The sequence below is a fragment of the Gopherus flavomarginatus genome, chromosome 3 (genome assembly GCF_025201925.1).
Source record: "Gopherus flavomarginatus isolate rGopFla2 chromosome 3, rGopFla2.mat.asm, whole genome shotgun sequence".
NCBI classification, from domain to species: Eukaryota; Metazoa; Chordata; order Testudines; family Testudinidae; genus Gopherus; species Gopherus flavomarginatus.
The window spans coordinates 234,915,373-234,941,705 of record NC_066619.1 but is presented as its reverse complement, the minus strand read 5'-3'; the positions used below and the strand labels follow the sequence as shown (position 1 = coordinate 234,941,705).

Below are 26,333 nucleotides of genomic sequence, written 5' to 3'. Positions count from 1 at the left end.
CCCCCAATGTGTAGTTCCTAGTTCTGCATCCCTTGCTTCTAAATGAATAACTTTGCATTTGGCTGTACTAAACCATGTTTTGAATGGCCCCATGTAACCAAACTATCCAGCTCACTCTGTATGACTGCCCTGTATTCCTCCTTATTTACCATTCCTCCAATCTTCGTGTCATCTGCAAATTTTATCAGCAGTGATTTTATATTTACTTCCAGATCATTGACGAATATTTTGAATAAAGCTGGCTCTAAGTTCTGTTCTGAGGAACACCGCTAGAAATATCCCATTCTATGATGATTCCCCATTGACAACTATTTTTTGAGATCTATCAGTTAGCCAGTTCTTAACTGATGTAATGTGTTCTTTATTGATGCTATATAGAGCTTTGGATATTGCGTGGTAGTAAAGCAAAAATTTTAGTCAAGTACAAGTATATTCCATCTAAGCATTTATCTTTATCAATCAAACTTGTAATCTCATTAAAAAAAATATCAGATTTGTTTGATAAAATCAGTCATCCATAAAACAGTGTTGATTGGCATTCATTTTATTACTAACCTTTAATTATTGATTGATTGAATCCCATATCACCTTTTTCTGTTGTTTTGCCCAGAATTGATATCAGTCTTACTGACCTATTGGTCAGTAAGATCACCCTGCTTACCCACTTTGTTAATGTGCCAATGTTAACTCTTCCAGTCTTCTGGAATTTCCCTAGTATTCCAAAATTCATTAAAAGTGATCTCTCTAGATCCAGCCTGCCAGCCATTTTAATGCAGCTCTCGAGCTCCCACTGAAGAGTGGGATCTGGGGCTTGCCCTGCTCTGGTGCTCCAACCAGGGAGCGGGGTCAGAGGCTGCTCCACCCGGCTCCCAGAAGCAGCGGCATGGCCCCGCTCTGGCTCCTACACATAGGGGCAGCCAGGGTGCGCCGCCCTGCATGCTGTCCCTGCCCCAAGCACCACCCCCACAGCTCCCATTGGCCAGGAACCGCCGCCAGTGGGAGCTGCAGGGGTGGTGCCTGCAGATGTGGCAGCGTCCAGAGTCGCCTGGTCATGCCTCGCATAGGAGCCGGTGAAAGGACATGCCACTGCTTCTGGGAGCCACTTGAGGTAAGTGATGCCCGGATCCTGCACCCCTGAGCCTCCCCCCGCACCTCTGCCCCAGCCCAGATACCCCTTCTGCCTTCCAAACCCCTTGATCCCAGCCCGGAGCACCCTCCTGCACACCAAACCCCTCATCTCCAGCCCCATCCCAGAGCCTGCACCCGCAGCCAGAGCCTGCACCCCCTCCTGTACCCCAACACCCTGTCTAAGCCCTGATCCCCTTCCCACCCTCTGAACTCCTCGGTCCCAGCCCAGAGCACCCTGCTATACCCCAAGCCCCTCATCCCCAGCCCCACCCTAGAGCCTGCACCCCTGGCTGGAGCCTTCATCTCCCCCCCTGCACCCAGCCCAGAGCCCCCTTCCGTACCCTGAACTCTTCATTTCTGGCCCCACCCCGGAGCCTGCACCCCCAACCAGAGCTCTCCACCCCTCCCGCAACCCAGCCCCAATGTTGTGAGCATTCATGGCCTGCCATACAATTTCTATTCCCAGATATGGCCCTTGGTCCAAAAAGTTTGCTCACTCCTGGAATGAGGGGTGTCTTGAGTATGTTTGGTGGTTGTCTTGGGCATGTGCAAAAGAGCGTTCTGAACATCAATAGAGAAGTGAAAAAATCTGTAATTATTTGAAAAGAATTTTTAATCAATACAGGGCATATTATTTAAAGGATGCTCTATGGACAACTGATTTTTTTTAAGTCTGTTTAAAAATAATGTAAGTTGTGTCCCTTTAATATATTGAGGGCTGTTTTGGAGGGTCACTTGTAATATATATTGAAATACAAAAATGTGTCTTATTTTGTTACTGTTCTTAAAACTCAAGTCAGGTAATGAAAAATAATGAAAAATAAATAAAGGCTCCGATGTTAACCAACTCATCCATGTTTCACATAGATTGTATTGTGTACACTTAAAACTGATATGCAACACATTTGAAAAGTAGGCAGGGGATAAAAGAACTTTAGGTTTTTATTTATGGATTTGAGTGTTAAATGTTAAAACTTTGTATATGTTCTGATTTACCTAGTATTCTTTTAAAAGGAGCTATGGAGAAAGAAATATAAATGCATATTCTTGACTATATGTGAAGTGCTTGAAGAACAGTTCCTTCAGAAATAGTGATTGACTAGGCAAGTTCCAGGTCATTGAGGTTTCCCTTTAATAAACTATAGCCTGTCCCTTTAAAAAAAAAAAAAAAAAAGCATTAAATGAAGTGAATAGACAGACACCTTCTCTGCCTTAATGACTTATTGCAAGTCAGATTCTTTTATTAAATTCAAAGTGATATTCTTAACCGTGAAGTAGGGCTGTTCCCAACTTGAAATTACTTTCTTTGAGTTTTTGTTCCAATGTGTGGAACAATTTTATTATTATTTTTTAATTTTGGAATTTTCTACAATTTCCAAATTTCCTATGGAGAGTCTAAATTTTTGTTTTAAAAAATAAAGTCTGTTTCTACATATTCTGAATGAAATTGATCAGGCTTTCTGAGCTACTCAGCTGGAAACCTTAAAGCCTAGCTCTAGTCAAAGTTTCCAGGATTGCCAGGTTTACTGTTGTGCAACAGGGAACCCAAAGTGTTGAGAGCCCTAGTTTGAGACCCTTTGGAAACTTGGTCCAGAGATCTTTATGATTGTCATCCTTCTCTCCTCTCAGCTGCCTCATCTCATGGTTGCCTGCTTGTCTCAGACACTTCATTATGACTTTGTTCAGCTGTCACTTACGTCTTTTAGTACCTTCTCTGGATAGGCGTACCAAAGAAATATTAAAGATGCTGCCTTTTTTGTTCTTTAAATCAAAACTGAAGACTAACTTATTTTCATTTGATACTATGGCATCACGTACTACATTTTTTAATGACTACTTTTATTGTAAAGTATATTGATGTTATGGTGCAGAGTATGTCAGAGTTGCTCTTTTCTTTACATGTAAGTTGCCGGTATATGTGGATATATTGCTGGAAAGATTTCTTACCTGTCGGCCTGCCAGGAGAAATTTAAGAGACTGGAGAATTCCCCAATAGGAGAAAGTATACGACAAGGGCGCAGACCTCTTCCACATGAGTAAGACTTCAATTCTTTCACTTTCTTTTTTTAAATTCTTAAAACTTTTTTTTTCTTGTAAGAAGTTCATAGAAAGATCAGGGCTGTATTTGCAACTTGCGGTGATCCTGAGAGCTGAATTTTTCCTTCCCTTCCAGCAACTTGTTACCTCTAGGAAACTCATTCTTTGTGAATTCACAAAGCAGTGGCATCAGCTAAAAATTATAGTTTGAGCTCTGTTTTGTACAACTGAGTATTTTGTGGAGTCAAGCAAAGCATGTTTTTGTAAACAAAAATGTACTAGAGTGTACACTAAGGCTTTGCTTTCCTGTGGAATTTCTCTCAATAATGTTACACAAGTTTTCCCTTGATAGTTTAGAAGACAACTAAAATAAAATAGCTTCACTTGTTGGAAGTTTTCCAGTAGTTTAGTTTGACTGATGATGAAGTAGAAAGGGGGCAGAAAAAAAAAGTAAAAGGTAAGAGATCAGTAAACAATATTAGCTGAGGAAGAAGCATGGTGGACAAACTTATTACTTTCCTTTGTTCACAACTTTAAAATCTATAATAGCGGAGAAGCATGACACCATTATGCTGTATTTATGAAAAACTCATCAAGTTCTTTAAAATATTTCCTGTTTTGTTTCAGAAATGTTTTTCCACTTGGTATGGTTTTTAATAACATTAGTTTTGTAATCTCTGACCTATATACATCTTTATATTAGTTTATATAATTCACTGCTCAGAAAATGTTATTTGGATAGCAGTGAGCAGTAGTCCAGTTTATGTAATGGTTACTGTTACACAGACAGACATATTTTTAAAAACCTTTTAACAAGGACTTGATTAAACCCTTAACTGCTTTCCAAACTGGGATTTTTGAAAGCTTTGGTGCTGAACATGTTTTTATACTGAAAGAAGTGAACTTACTGCACTAAATTTGATTGTATTGGATAACATCACCCTAAATACTTAGTTCCCTTTAAACTCCATGTTCTAATCTCAGTTGTTTTGGAGGTGATCATTCAAAACTAAATCTTTTACAAGTAAGAAATTATAGTGGCTCATATCTTTGTCAAGAGTTGGTGAAGAATTGAAACTGTAAAAACTTGTTTAAATGGACAAAAGAGTAGGTGTCTTGATGATGTAGTAGGTTAATAACTCATCCTTTTTGCTTCCATAAGATGAGTTTAAATTATTTTAGGTTATGAATGAGAATGTTGTGGCTCTGTCTGGTAGACAGTAATTGGACAAATTACTTCTAAACTGCAATATTGTCCACATATACTGCCCTGCTTTGAAGCCAGTGATCTCAATCATTTCACTTTCATGCTAACTAAATTCATACAAAACAAATGGCTTTAAAAACATTTTGGTTTGCAATTAGCAAGTCCTAGGCAAATAAAGGATTTTTATTTCTTTAAAATTGTCCTTTATATGCCACTGTACACTCATAGATGAGGCAAGACAAGTGCAACCACCTCTGGGCATAGAATGCATTGTAAAGGGAGAAATAACAAGATAAATCAAGATATTGCCAACGTGGATTTGAACAGGATAGAACTGATGAGAAATTATGTCAAGTAAAAATTACATAAAGAACCATCAGAACCCAGAGAGAACAAATGCACAGCATTGATTAATCTGTTTAAGAGATGGGCAAAACAAGCAGATATAGCTGATATGGATTCTTCTTTTTTTAATATAATATGAGTTTATACAGGTGGCTTACTTTATTAAAAATCACTTTCAGAGAAGACAGGAACCAACAAAGCTACCTGTATTTGAAAATTTTACACAAGGGCGTGGTTGGTTTCAGCAGTCAAGATTCTTTAGAATCCTGACTGTTTTTAAACGACAAACAGCATAAAGCTGTTAAGTGCAGACTGTAAATTTGAAATAACAGGAAAAGAATGGGATGAGATAATACAGATAACTGTTGGCCCTAACACTAACAAAATAGTGCAAGTTTAATATTATTTAGTTTACAGAATGTATGTTTCTCCATTTCTGTATAATAAAATACATAATATTGCCCTAGATAGCTGTATGAAATTCAAATAGCCAGGCCCTCTTCCATGCACATAAAATGTGACTGCTGGATGGTACACCCCCCTGCTCCCCCCCCCCAAAAAAAACCCCAAAAAACAAAACACACACAACCCCCCCAACCCTTTGGAAAACTGTCCTGAAGGAAATAATAACTAGAGAGAGAACTTGAACAGGACTTGGACTTTGGGAGTTGGGCTGTTTGTAAAGATTCAGTTTGGGAATAACAAAGCTACTCCTGTTTTAGCTGTTTAGAGTAAAAAAGAAAAGAAAAGCAATCTTAAATTTGTTGTTTCAGGCAACACTTCCTATTGTAGATCACTGAAAAAAGTTAATAATATAATCTCTTACAATGGAAGACTTCTCAAAATTTGTGAGACAGTGCCAGCCAAATTCACAAAAATGGATTGAAGTAATAATATACCTTGCACAGGAAAACAATACAGTAGAAACACTGAAATCATTGAGATGCTTTGATATAGGGTGTGTCTATGCATCAAGCTGGAGGAGTAATTCCCAGTGTGAGGAGACACTCATGCTGGCTCTCATCAAGCTCTAGTGCACTAAAAATAGATCATAGCCAGGGCAGCACAAGGGGGGCGGGGTGGGAGGGAGACGGGTGGGCTGGCTGCCTCCAGTAAGTTCCTAGCATCTGATGGGCATACACTCGGCACTAGCCCCTTCTGTTGCTTACACTGCCACACCTACATTCTATTAGTGTGGTAACTCAAGTGTGTCTCCTCAAACTGGGAATACCACTCCCAGCTTGAAGTGTAGATTTACCCATAGACATCGTAATCTTATACCTATACGAGAGTCAAGAAGAATGTATACACAAGATAACTGAATTACATCCCTGCCATCTTTTGTTTTCTTTTTTCTCTTCTCCTGAGACTCTTCCATGCCCCCTCATAAAACGTTCAGCTTCCCTTCTGCCTCCCCCCCAAAAAATGTGAATATGAATGCTCAAATGCATATATACACACCATGTTAAGGCAGTATTTAAAAAATGGGGGAAAAGGGAAAGTTTAAAATAACAATATATGGTCAATATAAAAGATGTTGCTTTATATTGTAAATTCTGTAATAAGATATATGTACCTACATGTGTAAAGACAATGTAACTGTAATGTTTTACTGTATTGTAAATGATCCAAAATATGAATAAATAAAGTCTCCTTCTTTCCCTTCTCCCCCAAAAAAGTAAGAGATGGGCAGCTGAGTAAATAATTCAGTAGTGTACAGAGCCATTAGAAGTATGGGCTTAAATCCTTCGCTATTCAGCGAAGCATATAAGCATATACTTAAAATTAAAGCATGTGCTTAAGTGCTGTGCTGAATCAGGCCTAAATTACTATAGTACACAAATTTTTTTGCATGTAACCAATTGATATCTTCTTTTAAAAAAATTGTTTTTAAACATCATTCCCCGTTAATTTTGTGCCGGAAAACTAATTCAGCAATTCCGTATAAGGAGGAGGAACATCAGACTTCTGTTTCCTCAAGATAATTCTTTTGCCCCCAGGATAGCTACTGTGACTTTTTTTGGTATTGATCAGTCGTAGCAGCTTCTAATGAAGGGTTTTAAGTTGCATCTTGGCTTCTCAAACCACAGTTCTTCCCCCAAAAGGTTCAAAAATAGTAGCTAATGCTAGATTCTTATGCCACCACTAGCTCGTGCAGACACACCCTGTTCTATTTGTGTCTGAATTGTCTTTGGGGGCAGGGATTGTATCTTACAGTATTTATCTTGTAAAGTTCCAAGCCCATGGCTGGTACTCTGTCTATATTCTGTATTTTTTTTTTCAGATATGACTCAAGTTTCTCATGTATGCTCCTTTTTTAAAGTGTGTATGTGTTAGGGAGAGGGACATATAGATCTTTTTGGACTGTAAGCAGAATCGATTACCTTTTTCTTTTAAAATCCGTTAATACTTAAAGTTTCAAAAAATTATTGTATTCAAACCTTTAATCAAGGAAATTTTATTCCTCAACCCTTTGTGTGTCATGTGCTTTAATTAATTATTTCCAATCTTAATATCCAATTGTGTTATTTTTCCAGATATGCTGCTCAAAAATCAGAGTTTGCAAATTTGCCTTCTCAGTCTCCTTTTGGATCTTCTCCAACAGCTGAAGCCTCACTTTCTTCCAGCTATTCAGATGAATATGGTTCAGCAGATCAGTCTGTCTCTAATTATGCACCAATTCCATTCAGTTCTTCTCTGAATGAATCCTGTCCTACTGGAATTACTGAACATAATGCCCCAGGTATGGCTTGTCTTAATAAAGTTTATAACTTCATAGTACATTAATTCTTGTCTCTGTCCTGGATGACTTTTGTCTTCAGAGGTGGGAAGAATGTGAAAGTAAAGCTGCTTTTGTCATGATGATAAATACGGTATATCCCCTTAATTTGTTTGGATGTATATATTCTGTATATTCAAATTGCCTTATTTCAGCACCTGTCCAAATATACAGTATTTTGTAGATTGCAGTGGTTTTTGATACAGGAATGTATCAAAGTTCCAAAAAGAAAAGTATGTTGACACAAAGCACATCTATCCACAGTATGTTTCTGCTTTAACATTTCTCTTTAAAACCAATTTAACTTCTATATTTTTTTAAAAAGATAATTGCAAGTAAAAATTACAAAGGCCACTCTGTTTGGAAAATTAAACAAACATACATATATCTCCCACATGAAGTTTGGTCCCTACAGATTTTCTTTTAATCTTTGCAATTGAACAGAATGGCCAGGGGCAACAGGAACATGGGTGGGGGAGTTTTTCCTTTTTATATATAGCAAAAAATGTATTATTTTATTTATATATGCAGCTCTCTCTGATTTAGCTCTAGTCAGCTTTTGTTTAAATTTTAACACTTCTGTGTGGTGGAAGGATAATCATCCCCTTCCATTTCTCTAATCATTTAACCGTCATGGATTTAATCACTGCATATTTATTAGTCATTTACATTTGAAACTTATATATAAAATGAAGCTTTTTAAGTTGACATATTACTACCATCTGTAATGGGAATCAGTGAAAGTTTTCACTTCTTTGTTTCAGGATTACAGATTAACCATTCAAATTTTGTAAGGAAGTATTCTCACAGGTATTTCCCATTGCAGACCTACAGGACTACTTTTGCTTGTAAAGTATAATTAAAATTGTCACCCATGTTTGGTACATACATTTATTTTGAGCCTTGAGCATCTGGGGAGGAGGGAAAGAGGGTGACATCTAAATCTGTCATTGCTAGGAAAATAAATTGAAGTTAAGGTCTCAGAAATCAAACAAAGGTGCTAATGAAAGAACTGCTGAAATGTCCAACATCAGTGGTCTGCAGGGAGGGTTCAGGTTCTACATTACTAATTTTTGTTGGGGGAAAAAAATGTTGTTTGAAATTTGAGAGGAATGATTCAGCCATTTAAATCCATCTAAAATCTTGACTAAACTGTAGCTTCTTTTGTTTCCTACTAGCCTTTCTGGCTTATTGCCTTGCTGTTAGTTATATCCTCTTAACTGTATAATGCCTTAATCCCATGCCAATGGAATAGGGCTTTTAAAAATGTGATAGGTTTGTGTTTTTAACTTTTCTAAATCTGAATATAGGGTTCTGTTTTCTCCTGCAACAACTGAGGACATCACTGAGCCTAAAATTGCCTGTAGCCTTCATGCTGCTTTAGGTGTTAATGATGTCCTGGACTGTTGCAGGGGAAACACAAGATCATGAACTCAGGTCTTGGATGATACCTTAAAAAAAAAAAAAGATTTTTCCATATATCTATATATATTAGATTTTTTAATTTAATTTTTTTAACAATCTTTTCATTAATTTGATTCTAACAGCTCCTTCACAAAACTAATTTTTGCTAACAGATTTAGGGGCTGACATTTTAGACACATTCATAATCTTTATGGCTCCTTACACTGAAGCACTTGAAAACTGCAGTTGTAACAGAATCCAGGAGTTGCTCTCTCCAGGTGTTCTGAATTTATACAATATTTGATAATATGTGAAGGGGAAAAAAATCCCCAAATAAAGTATAGAAGTGATTTTCAGAGGAGGAAATGTGTGCAGAAATGCATAAATGAGTGCTTGCAAAAGTGAAATTGGAGCTGGCAATTTACACACATTAACCTCATACGTAGGTTGATTTTGATTTTTAACTGTTTTTAATTAACTGAGTTTATAAAACTGGACAGTAAAGAATAGCATGAAAGAATAATAAAATAAATATGTAATTAATCCAATGTGGAGCTTTTCCAAATCCAGTTATCCCAATAAGTCTTAAGCAATAACTCACCTATTGATAACAGCAGCATTTTAATGTATAAAACATCACATTCTATCACAAATCCTGATAACCTTTACCATTTAATGCAGACTGAGGTAGAGTGACCAGACAGCAAGTGTGAAAAATCGGGACAGGGGTTAGGGGAGGCGGGGGTAATAGGATCCTATATAAGAAAAAGACTCAAAAATCGGGACTTTCCCTATAAAATCAGGACATCTAGTCACTATAGACTGAGGGTTTCTCCAGAAACGATTGCCTTTAATATACGGATAGACTGATGTCTTGCTCTGTTGGAGGACCTGCTGTACATGGTTTTGCTGTTTCTGGAAGGACAGCAAGCCTGTATGCAAATCATAAACTTAGCTGGATTTCTGAAAAGTAATTTATAAACTTTAAATCATTTTGGAATAAATTTGTCTTGTTATGCTTTTGTCAAGTGACCAAAACTTTGTCATCCACCAAATGTTAAACAGCTTAAATCTCTTTCTGGTAATTTAGCAATATCAGAATCAGAAAACATAAATTAGTTAGTGTCTTACAGTTCTCACGTGTGGACAGAGACTGACAGTTTGTCTACCTCAAGCATAAATAAGAAAAAATCAATGAACCAAAAAATCAATCTTGATCTTAAAAAAAAGTAAAACCCTTGTTTGTCTCCATTTCTGATTGTGATGTGATTTATAAATTTAGCTACTTTCTTGGGATTTACAAAGCTGACCATGTGTCATTCAAAATTAATAATAGTTTAGCCAAAAAAACTTGAACAAAAAGAAAATGTAATCAGGCCCTAGAAGAACCATCACACCCTGAAATAGCGTTATCCCCTTTGCCTTATTAATTGTAACTCAGTCCCAGATATGATCATTCACATAGTTGCAACCACTCATGATAGTGTTTACTGCTCAGTTTCTTGGATGGGAGAAATCTTGCAGATTGTATCATTAATGGTTTATAAACCAAGATCAACAGTTTGTCACTTTGTCTAGACATCTTCCTCCTCCTCTGAGGTCGTGAGTTGAAATCCTGGCCCTATTGAAGTCAATAGGAGTGTGCCACTGACGTCAGTGGAACCACAATTTGACCCAAGGAATAAGTGAGCCCAAGCATTTGCATCAACTCATATGAAATTTGAGTCTTATTTCACAGAGTTCAACTTATTTATCATTTCTTTAATTTGTTTGATAATCTCCATAATAAACAAACTGAAGTTCTTCACGAGCCAACCTAGCAAAGTGACTCTAATAGTTGTAGAACAACTCAAGATGTAAAAAAACCTCAAATCTGTGGTTCTTCCAAAAAAAAAAGTGATGCATCTGATTTTCCGTTCACCAAAGGTTTCCTTTATTAATCACAACTATATGTTATTTGAAATGCTCGTCAGTAGTAGTAGCACCAAATCATGATGCTTAAATAGATGAATATGTTCTTATTTCCTAAACATTACTGAACTAGACATTCTTACTTTTACTCAGGATCCCTCAAAGATATGACATTTTTAATATTATTGGGATGGTTAGGTTTTTTTTTCTTATTTTATCCAAGAAAAAGCCTTTCTCCATCCTAAGAGCAATACATTTTTGACAGATTTACAATGCGGGGGATGAATGAAAGCAAACCCACAAGCCTAATAGTGCTTAGATGCCACAGAGTTTGGGCATTTTATAAATACGTAGGTGGCTGATCCATAACATCCTTTTCTCTTTGGACCAGTTTGATTTCCCCTTCTCCAAAGTCTTCATTTTTAAAAAGTTTGGCTATGCTTGGAATGCACAGAATTCTCTTCTCTAGAGCTGAAAATATGGAAAACTCTTGCTTTGGGTTGCACTATCTGCTCAGACTAGACTGCTGTACCATACTGATGTACTCGCAACAGAGCAAAACATGTCTTTGCTGTCAGTCATGATCTGGGTGAACTGCTGTCTGCTTGAAAAGCTGTTTGTGGTAGTGCTATGCATAAAAATTCTGCTTTATGCTCTTATTTGTGTGTCATTACTCAGTTTTTGCAGCACACAACTACTTCATAACATGGGTGGCATCTGAGAATAAAATGAAAGTTTTCAGGAGGGATCCTTCTGAATGTATAGAGTGCTTTTACAATACTTTAAAAAAAACTGAATTGCAATTTAGGATTGTGACTGTAATGTGTCCCATTTCAATCTAAATTGAGCTACAATTGATCAGCATGCTAAAAAAATGTTTGATTAATTGCAGCTGTAATCAAGTGTAGTTGGATGTTGCTAATTCTCACTGGGTTTTTTTGGTTTTGTTTTTTAAAGAACCTGTTCCATTACTAGAAGAAAGTCCTAAAAGAAAAAATGTCTCCTATGAGGAGTTAAGGAATAGAAACAGAGAGACATATGAAGTAGCATTAACGCAAAAGGCAGAAACTCCAGTCAAGTCTTCACAGGAGAGACCATTTAAAAAAGAAGGTAATTTGATGCTGAATTGCTGCAGTACGTGGTGAACATGGATGCCAAAGTAGTGTTGAAAAGAGTTAGTCTTATGCTTAACTTTGTTTATCCTTTAGGGATTTCTTAAACAGTGTCTTGAGGGGGAAATGACAGAATTGTGTTTCTGACTTAGCTCACATTTGAACTGATTTCCTTTCTGTGTATGGCTTATGTACATCATATAGTTTCATATTTCAAATTACTTCTTGTGTTTGGAAAAAAACATGACGTTTTGGGAACAGATTATAATGACTGTACTAGAACAATCATGTTATCCATTTAGAAACAAATTGTGAAAAGCTTGATTAGTGCTTGACTGCATAGGCCTTTAGGCGTGTGGCTATGCAACAAAGAAAAACCTGCAGCTGGCGTGTGCCAGCCAAATTAGGTTCACAGGGCTTGGGCTGTGGGACTGTTTCACTGCTGTGAAGACTTTGGGGCCTGGGCTCTAGGATCCTGAGAGGTAGGAGGGTCCCTGAGTCTGGCAGTCTACATAGCAATGAAACAGCCCTGCAGTCTGAACTCCATGAGCCTGAGTCAGCTAGCACTGGCCAGGCATGGGTGCCTAGTTGTATAGACATATCCAAAGAAAGCACTTACTGCATCACAGCTCTATAGCAAAGGTTCTAGAACTACGGTTTCTGATTGAGTTTTTTAGCTTTTGAAAGGGTGTATGCTAAGTTATCATTCTCTCAAAACAGACCACATACCTGTTTTTAAAACGTATTTTATGAATTTGGGGATTTCTGTAGTGTAGAATTTTGAAGGACATGTCATGTTTGAAGATGTTTACCATTCTATGATAACATTTAAAGGAAGGAAAAGACGGTTACTCACCTTTGTAACTATTGTTCTTCGAGATGTGTTGCTCATATCCATTCCAAGTAAGTAGGTGTGTGCGCGCTGCGTGCACGTTCGTCGGAAGATTTTCTACCCTAGCAACACCCGGTGGGTCGGCTGGGCGCCCCTTGGCGTGGCACTGCTATGGCACCGAATATATACCCCTGCTGACCCGTCCGCTCCTCAGTTCCTTCTTGCCGGCTACTCCGACAGTGGGGAAGGAGGGCAGGTTTTGGAATGGATATGAGCAGCACATCTCGAAGAACAACAGTTACAAAGGTGCGTCTTTTTCTTCTTCGAGTGCTTGCTCATATCCATTCCAAGTAGGTGAATCCCAAGCCTTACCTAGGCGGTGGGGTCAGAGTGAGAAACTGCAGACTGCAAAACTGCTAAGCCGAAGGCTGCATCGTCTCTGGACTGTTGCACCAGGGCATAATGGGAAGTAAAGGTGTGTACTGAAGACCACGTAGCTGCTCGACATATCTCCTGAATAGGTACTTGAGCTAAGAAGGTGGCCGACGAGGCCTGGGCCCTGGTGGAATGTGCAGTAATATGACCCGGAGAGGTATGAGCTAGCTCGTAGCAAGTGCGAATGCATGTAGTTGCACAGGACAAAATCCTCTGAGCAGAGACGGGCTGACCTTTCATCCGGTCCGCCACTGCAACAAAGAGTTGGGGCGTTTTGCGGAAGGGCCTCGTACGGTCAATATAGAAGGCGAGCGCCCTACGGATGTCGAGCGAATGTAACTGCTGCTCCCTACGAGATGTATGAGGTTTGGGAAAGAAGACCAGTAGGAATAAGTCCTGGTTGAGATGAAAAATCAAGACTACTTTAGGGAGGAACGCCGGATGTGGGCGTAGCTGCACCTTGTCTTTGTGGAACACCGTGTATGGCGGGTCTACCATCAGAGCCCAAAGCTCAGAGACTCTCCTAGCCGATGTAATGGCTACAAGGAAGGCTGTTTTCCATGATAAATATAGGAGTGAGCAGGTTGCCAATGGCTCGAACGGGGGGAGCGTAAGTCTTGTCAGAACTAAATTGAGGTCCCAGGAAGGGGCGGGACGTCACACTAAGGGGTATAGACGCTCCAGGCCTTTGAGGAACCTTGAGACCGTAGGGTGGGAGAAGAAGAATAAATACCTTCTCCGGGGTGGAAAGTAGAAATAGCCGTCAAGTGCACTCGCAGAGATGAGATAGCGAGGCCTTGTTGCTTTAGGTACCAGAGGTAGTCCAAAATGGTAGGGATAGGAACCTCCGCAGGGGCAACATTCTGCGAGTGACACCAGCAGGAAAACCGCTTCCACTTGGCTAAGTAAGTAGACCGCGTAGAAGGTTTCCTGCTACCCAGGAGTATCTCTTGCACCGGGGCAGAGCATCGTAACTCTGATTGGGTTAACCATGCAGGAGCCACGCTGTTAGATGGAGGGATTGCAGGTCTGAGTGGAGAAGCCTGCCGTGGTCCTGCGTTATCAGATCCTGATGAAGGGGTAGGGGGATTGGGTTGGCTATCGAGTGGTCCAGCAACGTGGTGTACCAGTGTTGTCGGGGCCACGCAGGGGCGATCAGGATCAGTCGAGCCCTGTCCCTGCGAAGCTTTACGAGAACCCTGTGCACCATCGGAAAAGGTGGAAAGCAGATGGTTCGCCCAAGAGATTAGGCAGGCGTCCGATATTGAGCCCGGGGCAAGGCCCTGGAAGGAGCAAAACCTCTGACACTTCCTGTTGATGCAGGAAGCGAATAGGTCTATGTGGAGAAAGCTCCACTTCTGGAAGATGAAATGTACAATGTCCAGGCGGAGTGACCACTCGTGGGAGAGAGAGGATCTGCTGAGATGGTCTGCCAGAGTGTTCCGGACCCCTGGGAGGAAGGATGCTACAAGGTCTATAGAGTGGGCTATACAAAATTCCCACAGTTGATCGCCTCCTGACAAAGGGGGGAGGATTGAGTCCCTCCCTGTTTGTTTATGTAGTGCATTGCTGTTGTGTAGTCCATGATTACCAGTACACAACAGCCTTGCAGATGATGTTGGAACGTCTGGCATGTGAGGCGAACTGCTCTCAGCTCGCGGACGTTTATCTGCAACGCTAGTTCTTGAGATAACCAAGGACTTGCGTGCGACGATGGCCTAGGTGTGCCCCCCAGCCGAGAGATGACGCGTCCGTCGTTAGGGACACTGAGGGCTGTCTCGGTTGGAACGGCATCCCTGCACACACCAGGGAAGGTGTTAGCCACCAGTTGAGGGAGCCTAAGATGCTCTGAGGAACGGTGACGATCGTGTCTATAGCGTCCCTGCCCGGGCGGTAAACTGAGGCAAGCCAGGCATAGTTTGAAGGGGACGCAGGCGTAGTTTGGCGTGCTTGGTTACAAAAGTGCACGCAGCCATGTGACCGAGAAGGCTGAGGCAGGTGCGGGCCAAGGTCGTCAGAAAAGTTTGGAGGCTTTCTATGACCGAAACTAGTGCCCGAAACCGGGGTAGTGGAAGGCAGACTGTTGCGAGTGTGGAGTCTACAATGGCCCCGATGAATTCTATTCTTTGAGTGGGCACTAGAGTAGACTTCTCTAGATTGATCATCAGGCCAAACCGCTGGAATAGGTCCATGATGATAGCAACATGCTGGTGACCTTGAACCCCGGAGGTCCCGCGAATAAGCCAGTCGTCTAGGTAAGGAAAGACGTGTATATGACGATGGTGGAGGAAGGCGGCGACTACGGCCATGCACTTTGTAAAGACGCACGGGGTGGTAGAGAGACCAAAAGGGAGGACCGCAAATTGAAAATGTTGGTTGCGCACCATAAACCGTAGGTACTGTCTGTGCGGAGGGTAAATGGCAATGTGAAAGTATGCATCCTTCATGTCGAGAGCAGCGTACCAGTCTTCGGGATCCAGGGATGGGATGATGGTCCCCAGGGACACCATGCGGAACTTCAACCTCTTCCGAAAGACGTTGAGACCGCGTAGGTCTAGGATGGGTCGGAGATCCCCTTTCGCCTTGGGGATTAGGAAATATCGGGAGTAAAACCCCTTGCCCCTGAACTCCTCCGGTACCTCCTCTATAGCTCTGATGGAGAGGAGCATACGAACCTCTTGCCAGAGGAATTGCTCATGAGAAAGGTCCCTGAAGAGGGACGGGGAGGGAGGGGGCGAAATAAATTGGAGGTGGTATCCAAATTCCACTGTGCGTAGGACCCAACGGTCTGAGGTTAATTGGGCCCACGCAGGGAGGAAGGAGGAAAGGCCGTTGGAAAACTGAAGAGGATCCTGGGGAAGGACTGGTGCTCTGCTCTCAGGCGCACTTTCAAAAGTTCGGTTTTGGTCCCTCTGATGGTTTGGCAGGACCGTTATTCTGGCCCCTTTAGGAACCTGATTGCCGTCTGCGGTTCCCATGACCACGCCTCCTGTTAAAGTCTTGTCGAGGTCTGGGCGGGGGGTAAGGGCGTTGAGGCTGGGTACGGAAGGACCTCCGTTGGGTTTGCAGAGTATGCATCCTGAGGGAACGCATGATGACACGATTGTCCTTGAGACTCTGGAGTCTAGGGTCCGTTTTCTGGGAGAAAAGGCCCTGTCCATCAAAAGGGAGGTCCTGAATAGTGTGTTGCAGTTCAGGAGGTAGGCCTGATACCTGCAACCACGATATTCTCCGCATTGTAATCCCCGAGGCCACGGTTCTGGCCGCTGAATCAGCAGCGTCGAGTGAGGCCTGCAGAGAAGTCCGTACCACTTTCTTCCCTTCCTCCAGAAGGGCTTGGAATTCCGGGCGGGAGTCTTGTGGGACCAGTTCAGCGAACTTACCCACCGATTGCCAGGTATTATAATTATACCTGCTGAGCAGAGCCTGTTGGTTAGCCACTCGTAGTTGGAGGCCTCTGGCGGAGTAAACTTTACGCCCCAGTAGATCCATCCTTCTAGCCTCCCGTGATTTTGGGGCAGGGGCTTGCTGGCCATGGCGCTCTCTCTCATTTACAAATTGAACGACCAGAGAGCATGGAGGAGGATGGGTATATAAGTATTCATACCCTTTAGAGGGTACCATGTATTTCCTTTCCACACATCTGGCCATGGGAGGGATAGACGCCGGGGACTGCCAAATGGTGTCTGCTTTGGCCTGGATGGAACGGATGAATGGCAGAGCCACACGAGTTGGGGCATCTGCCAACAGTATGTCTGTGACCGTGTCTTCCACCTCCGGGACCTCCTCCACCTGAAAGTTGATGTTTAAGGCGACTCACCGGAGAAGGTCCTGGTGGGCTCGGAGGTCGATTGGGGGCAGGCTCAATGTAGACGTGCCGGATACTGCCTCATCTGGTGAAGAGGACGACGACAGACCCGGCACAGTTGGCTCGTTGAGTGACTCCTCTTCTGGAGGAGCATTAGAGTCCTGGAACACCTGAGGATCCGGCGCAAGAGCCGAGTCGTCCGTACCCGCTGGAGGAGGGCAGCTAACAGTGGCCTCTGGTGCCCGATGTTCTGACGGGGCGGAACGAGATGGAACTGTGGGTTCACCTTGGGCCTGGTGATATGCCCAAGGCGTCTAGAAGGACCACTGAGGCGCTTGTTCCGTGCCCTGAGGCTCTTGGAGGACACGGCTCTGCGTTTCTGTATCTCCATATACGACGCTATCAGTGTGCGAAGACTCAGATGGGTGCCGTGATGGCCATGGCGGAGCAGAGTGCACGTGAGGAGGAGCCCTGTGCGTAGAGTATCTAACGTCATGTCTCACAGGAGAGTGGTACCGGGAGTCGTACCGGTGCCGAGAGGTTGACCAGGACCTGCGACCGTCGCGGTGCCGGGAGGTTGACCGGGATCATGAAGCTCTACGGTGGGAGTGGCTGCAGCGTGAACCGTGCCGGGAGCTGGACCACCGTCTGGAGTATCGGTCCGGAGAGCAGGATGTTGAACGATACCGCGAATATGACTGATGCCAAGAAGGAGATCGGTACCGGGACTGCGAGCAGCGTCGAGATTGGGACCGGTGGTGAGATCGGGAGCGCTGGCGAGACCTCTATCTCGAGTGGTGCCTGCCTGCGGCATCGATGGAATGTGGCCTGACTAGGGCAGGCTTCCCTGCTGATGCAATAATCCGCATCGGCAGTGCCGGTGGTTGGGGCAGAGTGGGCTCCGTTAGGGCAGTGAGTTCCCTCGCCATCGAAAAGGTCTCTGGCGTGGTGGGAACAATAAGCTTGACCTCGGTGTGTGCCGGGGAGCTGTAATGCACCGGACTCGACGGCTCTTGCCTGGCCGGAATCAACAGTGCCGAGATTGCCGGTGCCGTGGCAGTTGTTGGTGCTGGGCGACTCCGTTTCGGATGCTGCTCAGACTGCGGTGTAGATATTGGAGCTGCAGGAGCTTTGGCCTTTTTGGCACGCGGGGAGAGGGAGCGGTGCCAGACTGGTTTCTGGGCCGGTGACAGCTGGTGCCGGGGCATCTTGGCGGTGCCAGCGCTCTCCGGCGCCGACGAGGCACTTCTCCCCAGCGCGGACTGTGCGGTGCTCGGTGCCAAAGACGGAGGAGTGAGGGCCGCTTCCATTAGGAGCTGCTTTAGACGAAAGTCCTGCTCCTTTTTTGTCCGCAGCTTGAAGGACTTGCAAATCCGGCACTTATCTGTCAGATGAGATTCCCCCAGGCACTTTAGGCAGGAGTCGTGGGGGTCTCCCGTTGGCATCGGCCGCTGGCAGGCAGAGCACGGTTTGAAGCCCAGTGAACCAGGCATGGGCCTGGGCACCGGGAGAGGGGAAGGGGCTAATCCCCAACCCTCTGAACTATATATGCTAACTAGGTTTACAAAAGGTTATTAAAAGTGTTAACTACAACTATAAACTATAAAACTATATACACAATAGAACAAGAACGAGTGAATAGCTGGGGCAGTGGAGGTCAGCTAAGCCGCGCTCCACTGTTCCAATGACCGACACGGGCGGTAAGAAGGAACTGAGGAGCGGATGGGTCGGCAGGGGTATATATTCGGTGCCATAGCGGTGCCACGCCAGGGGGGCACCCAGCCGACCCACTGGGTATTGCTAGAGTAGAAAATCTTCCGACGAACATGCACGCAGCGTGCGCACACCTACTTGGAATGGATATGAGCAAGCACTCAAAGAAGAACTAGTACTTGGCACTGATCTTGAGATTTTTGTTTTCAACACTGGAAAACAGAACTTTAGACAGTAAAACAAGAACAAAATGGCATTCAGTCAGTATAAAGCTATCTTTGGGAACCACACTTATTTTGAATAAAAAAAAATATTTTGCTGTTTAATGCACTGCAGGATCTGTCACTTTGAATCTTCAGGAATTATATTTAGGTCCCCACATATTCTGCATCACAATGGGACCAAATTCTGCAGTAGCAACTCTTTAATTTTGTTGCAATGTTAATTTATTCTATCACTGTGACATACTCTACATTCCCATACCACCCACCCTCATACAAACATATGCAGTTTTAGCCAATAGTTGAAAATATTAATTAATATAAAATTCTTGGGTGAACATTTGAAACAATGGTTATTTTCAAAGATAGGGTGTTTTCACTATTTTCTCCATGGAGCCTGTAATACGATTAACTCCCCCTTGTGGGAAAAGCTGTAGAGCAAATGTAGCTGCAGGCTGGTCCTAGCAGGGCAAGGAGGTAAAATATTGAGCCCCTGCCTGGATCAAAATGATGAATTTTGTGGCAGACACTCTGAATTATGTGGATTCTTGGGAAAAATGCTGACTCCCATGGCTGTGGAATTCATGATGCCATGATTGAGATGAGTGGGGCAGTTCACTTTTCTTAGCTATTGCTCCAGGTTACCTGTAGATTCAGGCAACAGACATTTCATCTGTGTGCACAGTTTCCTATTCAAGGTTTTTTCCACAGCCATAGAGACTAGAACCATATTTTCTTTAAATGAAAGCTCAAGTTCTGGAGCAGCACTTTGTGGCAATGAGTAAACAACAAAGTCTGTGGCTATGGAATTGCAGAATACAAAGGTTCAAAATTTTATTTATACTTTTTAATCTAGGATTTTTTTCCACTATGGAACAATTTTTAAACACAACATAGGATCACAACAGATGGAATGTTATGTTGTTTTATATTTATCTTCAGCTTTTGAAAATGGAACATGAGTAGTTCACTGAGCTTCCTACAAATAACTTGTAAATGTGGTTGCTTGCACTGTTTAAGGAAGTGGAGTAAAAACAAAACTAAAATAAATGTAAATATTTGTTGGATAATAAATGACACAGAAGTGCATGAAAGTCTGAAATTAATTTCAGGGAACTTACTGATGGCACAAACAGATGGTTCAATAGCAGAGCTCAGTGATTTTTCAGCCTGTTTGTTTACTACTTTTCTTTTGAAATGTTAGATAGTTTTATTATAATGAGTAAGAACATGAAGTAAAATTTAGTGTGTGCCTGCTTTGGGTTTAACCTCTGTGCTCTGAGTGTGCCTGCGTAATGCCTGCTAAATTGCTGAGTGGATGCTCTTCAGCAGCAGTCAAATGATGATAAGCAGTGGGGATCCCCTACAGCAGTTTTGTGGGGATGGGAGCAGAATTCAGCACAAATCCTCAGAATTGAAATTATATTGAGAGGGTAGGAGGAACATCTGCAACACCCTTCTCCTGTCCATGCCACCCTCAAACACCTCCAGTAGAGTCTTTTATCACTCTGTGCACCCACAGATAACCCTGAGGCAAGCCCCAGTGCCCAAGAGAGCTTCTTTCCCTGGAGATACATCTGCTTTTTTTCTGGCCTTTACATAAGAAAAGTGCACTGGTTAACTAAAATTGATTGGGTTAAACCAGTGCAAAGAGCTCTGTGGACCCTCTTCCTTTGGTTTTAAGCCACGCATATTTCAGTTTAGCTTGTCAATTAGACTTCAGCTCAAGTTAAACTGAAATAAACCTGGTTTAAACTGAAATAAGAGAGTCCACAGAACCTTTTGCATGGATTTAACCAAATCTGTTTAAAATTGCACTTTTAAGATGAAGTCATTGCAACTTCCTCCTGTAGATGTGCCACTGTCATTGTTGACAATACTACCATCCTCGTAGTCACTCAAGCCCATTACTTGGGTATCATCTTTGAATCCACCTTATCTCTAACCCCAGACATTCAGGCTGAAGCCAAAGCTTGCTTCTTCCTTCTGTGTAATATTTCCAAGATCCAGTTCTCTGTGTGAACCACATAAACTCTCATCCTGTCTTGTCTTCTCTGACCACCTCCTCTCTGGCCTCCTGACATTCCCCTCTCCTTCAGAATCTTTGGCTGGTCTGACCATATTGCTCTCACTTACACACAACTTCTGACAGCCCAGATCCTCCTACTGGCTCTCACTTCTGTCTTGCATTAAATTCAAGCTTCCCCTCCCTTTAAGGTAGGGTGACCAGATGTCTCAATTTTATATAGACAGTCCTGATTTTTGGGTCTTTTTCTTATATAGGCTTCTATTACCCCCCACTGCCTTCCTGATTTTTCACACTTGCTGTCTGGTCATCCTACTTTGAGGGCCAGCACAACTCAGCACCTACTGTCTATCTTAGGTACTTGTATACTACAGTAATGGGGGCCTCACAATCATTAATGTATTTATCCTCTCAACACCCTTGTGAGGTAGAAAAGTACCGTTAAACCCATTTTAGAGAGGGGGAACTGAGACACAGACCAAGTGACTGGTCCAAGGTCCCACAAAGCATGTGGCAGATCAGGGAACCCAGCTCTCCAAAGTCATAACCATTGGTCTATCTTTATATTTATTTTATTTTAGTATCTTATTGTAATCTAATTCTGTCCCCTAAGTGATGCCAGGCTCTATCTCCTGTTTGTCCATGTCTCTCCCAAACAAGCACCTTTTCACTTTCTTCCACACTGCCCTCACTGGACTAATCCATAAAACCATTACCCTTCCCTCCTTCAGATCTGTCTCCAAGACCCACTTCTACACTGTAGGCAGCTGCCAACTGTTAATGGCCAGGTAGTGGGCCAGTGGGGATTACAGACATCGCCTTTTTGTTTAAAAACAAATATAAATTAAATATATAACTAATTACCTTGTAGCCACTTAACTGTGCATATAACAAGACTATGCAACCACATATTTGTATCTGTTATTCTTTCACTGTTTCTTCTAATTGTTTGGTACTTGTTGCATCTTGTTTTAACCCACTTGTTGCATCTTGTTTTAAAGTAATTAAACTCTGCAGGGTAGGGATTAATGTAATTGGTCCCTAACCTGACTGGGGCCTTTTAATATTGCTATAATAGAAACTAGTAATGCCATCTTTACCCCTTCCCTCATTTTAAAAATACTAGACACACACTGAAGTGTAACTGTCCCTAAACCTCACACTTCGAAAACAACACATTCACCACAATTTCAAAGCACTATGTAAATTAAACTTATGTATTTAAACTATTTAGTTGTATATGATATTCTTTTTCTTTTTTCTAGTTAAAGTAAACAAGTATGGAGATGCTTGGGAAGAGTGAGAACTGAATCTCTGCATGTACTGAAGGAAGTTATCGTCAATCAGCTTACTTCAGCTCCATCTGTTGCTCATGAATATCTGCACACTTTGGTGTATTCTGCCAAACCGAAATATGTTATAATAAAGGAGACTAGATTTTATTTTTGACTTTCCGGAAGAGTGAAAAATTATAGATTATAGGCTTAACATTGTGTAGCTTTGCACCATTGGGGAATTAGACTATTGATGAGAACAGTGATTTTAAACAGTTTGATATTGTTTAGAAATAATGAAAAAGGGATAGTTTGCACTAATTTTATAAATTTGTAATGAGAGATGAGACACTGGCATATGTAAACAGACTAAGTCGGAGGTACTGGTGTTGAGAGGGAAAAAAACTAGTTCTTTCAGATTATTCAAGACTCCCATTAAAAGTCACTCAGTAAAACATACCCTCTTATTTTGTTTGTTTGTTCTGAAAGTAATGAGATGTAAAATCCCAGTGGTATTTACCCCCATCTAATTAGTAAGGTATTAAAATAGATTTTAATTTCTCCCATATTTTTGGGGACTTCAAAGTCAGATCTTATTAACCTGCAATAAATCTTTAGGACTAAACAGTAAAAATGGACAGTGATGAGGAACTAGCTAGGTACCAGAGTATATGTACACTTTTCACGCTATTTAAAAACGTTTCAGAATAACGTGCACATTTTAGTGAGTTATCATGACTCATCTACCCCTGAGTGATTGTCCTGACAAGACCCAAGTTTACCAGAAGCACAGAAAATGATTAAATGAAAGAAAAAGGAAACATTAAAAAAGCATCTCTATTTAGGCATAGTGGGTAAGTGTATTAGTTACTTACATTTTGGTGACTTGGGTCCAAATTCTGGCCTGGATTGAAAAATAATTTTGTGGTTTTATCCTTATTCCCATGTTTGCACATGTCACAAAACCACCACACAGTTTGTCGCTACTTTGTCTCTTGAGATCCCCTTGAGTAGAATATAGCATTAGTATTTCTGTTCAGACTGAGATACATTAGCAGAGCTGTGCTGACACATTTTCCTACTTTCTGCTTACCTCCCACATACCTGGATCAAAACAGTACCACCAGTCTCTTTCATGAGCACTAGAATCTCATCTTCAAGCTGTGACCTTCAGCTGCTCTACTTATATTCTTAGCCTGTCAGCACTGTCTCTTCCTGGTTTGGTTAAAGGTGTGCTGAAACTGATCAATATCAACCCTAACTTAATGAGAGAAGAGAAGGAATTATATTACCAGACAAGAAAAATGCTCTTGAGGACCTCATTGATTCAATGGACCAACAAAAGAGCAACATGACAGAAAGATTCACCAGAGTGGTACAGAGTAAGCTGAAATGAGGATGACAAATAATTGTAGAGAAGGTGAGTTCTTAAAGAACCAAACAGTGTTTAAGAACATCTGAATAACAGGTCTGTTTGCAGAGAAAGGAAATGCCAAACGACTTCTGACCGTAAGTGGATTACTGGCATCAGGTTATCTTGAGGCTAACTGTAAAAAAGACCCCAATTTACCTTGATGGGAGAAGGCTTTCAGGTCTGAAATGAGAGGTCCATGAAAGTACTAGAAGTCAGCAGGATCTGTACTGTTGTTGAATGATGGGGACAGTGCAGAATACTGAAAGTGGTCAGAAAAGTACTGTTATCATGAGAGAAATTCATATAACGTTTTCTTGATTTCTCCTTGTTATACCCACCATACAAAAAAGGAGACAATAACTTACTAAGCTGTAAACTAGTAACAGGAAGTTGTAACACTTACCTTTGCGTAACTGATCTTTAAAGAGAGAAGGTACATTTTTCTGGCACTATGTTGAAGCAGACAATCTCTAAGTGAAGGAAGGACCCAAGGAAAAGCATCGAGGAATAAGTTTGAGGAAAAATACCGATATTTTTCACTCCCTCCCAATCCGTAAAGGAGGTAGTATTTTGGACAATCATCTTGCCAATACAAATGTCTTGCTTTATTGTTTTTGTGAAATGTGGACTACATTAGACTCTTTTGGAACATGTTTGTAAGAGTCAGGTGACTCTCTCTTTGTCTCTGCCTCAAATCTGAATTAATATTTGCTTTTACTGAAGGTTCTTACAATTTCTGTGTGTGTGTGTTTTATGTAGATGAACGTTTTCTACCCTTAGGGCTTGTCTGCATGGGAAATTTGCTGGTATAACCAGTATAACTCTCCATGGGGATGCTTAGATTCAAGAATGAGTGTGATTTTTCCAGTTTAATTTGTAACTTTGGAAGCAGTCTAAGCTAAACCTGAAGAAGGCGTTCTTATTCCAGAAGATGAGGGTTTACACAAGGAGTTATACTGGTATAACTGTACCATTGAATTTCCCTGTATAGACAAAAGTCCTTCATAATGAATTAGAACAATGAAAACATGGGGCTGCAGTCTGATCCTTCTTCCTTTCAACACTTCTGTCAAGAAATCAGTGGACAGATGTTGCACTGCATGTGAGAATCCATTTGGACTATCATTAGAAATATTTTAATCTGCCTCACTATTTATTTGTAATTGTGTGCTTATCTTAGGTAGTATGATGATTGTGGACCATCTGGTGCAGAACAGCAGTTGATGGGAGATTATTTTACCCTTTTTCCCTTTAAATATTGAAAAAGGAAAAGTCATTTACTCCATTAATATTATACCTTAATCTTGCATACTAAAGTGAGTGCTTTCTAAATGCTATAAGCAGTTTGTGTACTGATCTGAAGCCAAAGGTTTTGAAAATGAGTGACATCTCACCCCAAAATAATTTTATGTATGCAAAAATCATTTTATATAATACTGTTAGAAGAATTTTCATTTTCTGTAGCTATGAAAATAAAGGGCATATCTCGTATGTGGGAAACACTATTTAAAATGCTGTTTTTATTAATAAGAACTAGCTATGTTAATATATGTGGCATAAACAAATATCAGAGAAAATTCAAAATTAAGTGTGGAGCTTGGTCTTGCCTTTTTGTACCTAGTTATTGCTGTAAGTTAGGTATGTAAATACTCTTCCTCGCTTTAGCACAAGGTGGTGGGTTGAGGTGGTTTTTTGTTGGTCTGTATCATGTCCTTAATGTACATAAATACCCAGGGTTTGTATGGTCATAACTTTTAACCTCAATGGTGGTTTGAAAAACAAAACCCTAGTATTCTATCAAAGCAGGGCCTTTTACCTTTTTAGACAGTATGATTCTGCATAGTGAGTGTGAGATTGGCATGCAGGCAACTGGAAGGATGTTGTCACTGGCATTGCAGGAGGCATGAACTGGCCACATTACGAGTGTGAACCGGGCTATATTTTAAAATGGCCATAGTTACATACTGCGACCCAACGTCCCTTCATTTCTCTTAGCTTGGAATAGGAATAGGTGCAATTTGGGTTTGAGCCTGAGGTTGATAAGAACTTTTCACATTCTTCGAATATCTTGTCAGAATCCCCCCCGAGAAGGAGGAGAGGTAATGGCTTTATTTTTCTCCTTTGAAAAAGGTGCCCAAACGTAAAACTTTGAGAATGTATAGATATCAAGAACCAGTAGGGGCGAGAGAATGCCGAAACAACCCTGTGTGTGAATATTAGAATTTTGCTTAGATTAACTTTCACAGGTAACAGTCATCATTTTTGGTTAGACAAGTTTCTAATGTGGTTCAACCAAAAGAATAGTTGGTTTAAAATAGACTCGATTGAAATAGAAGACAGCTTTTCTTTTAAGTAATCTTACCTGTATGATGTCTGTTAACAAAGAATCCAGAATTTTATACAACTTGGACGTCCTTTTCTCATGTAGCATAGAACTAATCATCCTAAAAATGCATCTCTTCAGTTTTACTCTTTAGGTCATAAGGTGTTCACTGCTGTATTCTGTGTGAGCACCAAAAGGAATGAACACACAAGGATTATGTATTAATTAGGGCTGTTGATTAATTGCAGTGAACTCACAATTTAAAAAAATAATCGTGATTAATCAGTTTTAATCGCACTGTTAATAGAATGCCAATTGAAATTTTAGATATTTTGCATGTTTTTCTACATTTTCATATGTACTG

General features: G+C 41.4%; 1 protein-coding gene across 6 annotated transcripts in view; it reads left to right on the top strand.

Moving 5' to 3' along the window:
• The window catches only part of OCIAD1 (OCIA domain containing 1), a 41,394-nt gene extending 16,248 nt beyond the window's left edge, over positions 1-25,146 (top strand). For all 6 annotated transcript variants that reach the window (XM_050948006.1, XM_050948009.1, XM_050948005.1 and 3 more), the window contains 4 exons: positions 3,035-3,164; positions 7,255-7,460; positions 11,769-11,921; positions 22,224-25,146. In XM_050948006.1, coding sequence (XP_050803963.1) covers positions 3,035-3,164; positions 7,255-7,460; positions 11,769-11,921; positions 22,224-22,261 — 527 coding nt within the window. In that variant the 3' untranslated portion in view covers positions 22,262-25,146. The remainder of the gene's footprint in view (positions 1-3,034; positions 3,165-7,254; positions 7,461-11,768; positions 11,922-22,223) is intronic.
• Positions 25,147-26,333: the final 1,187 nt, after the last annotated feature.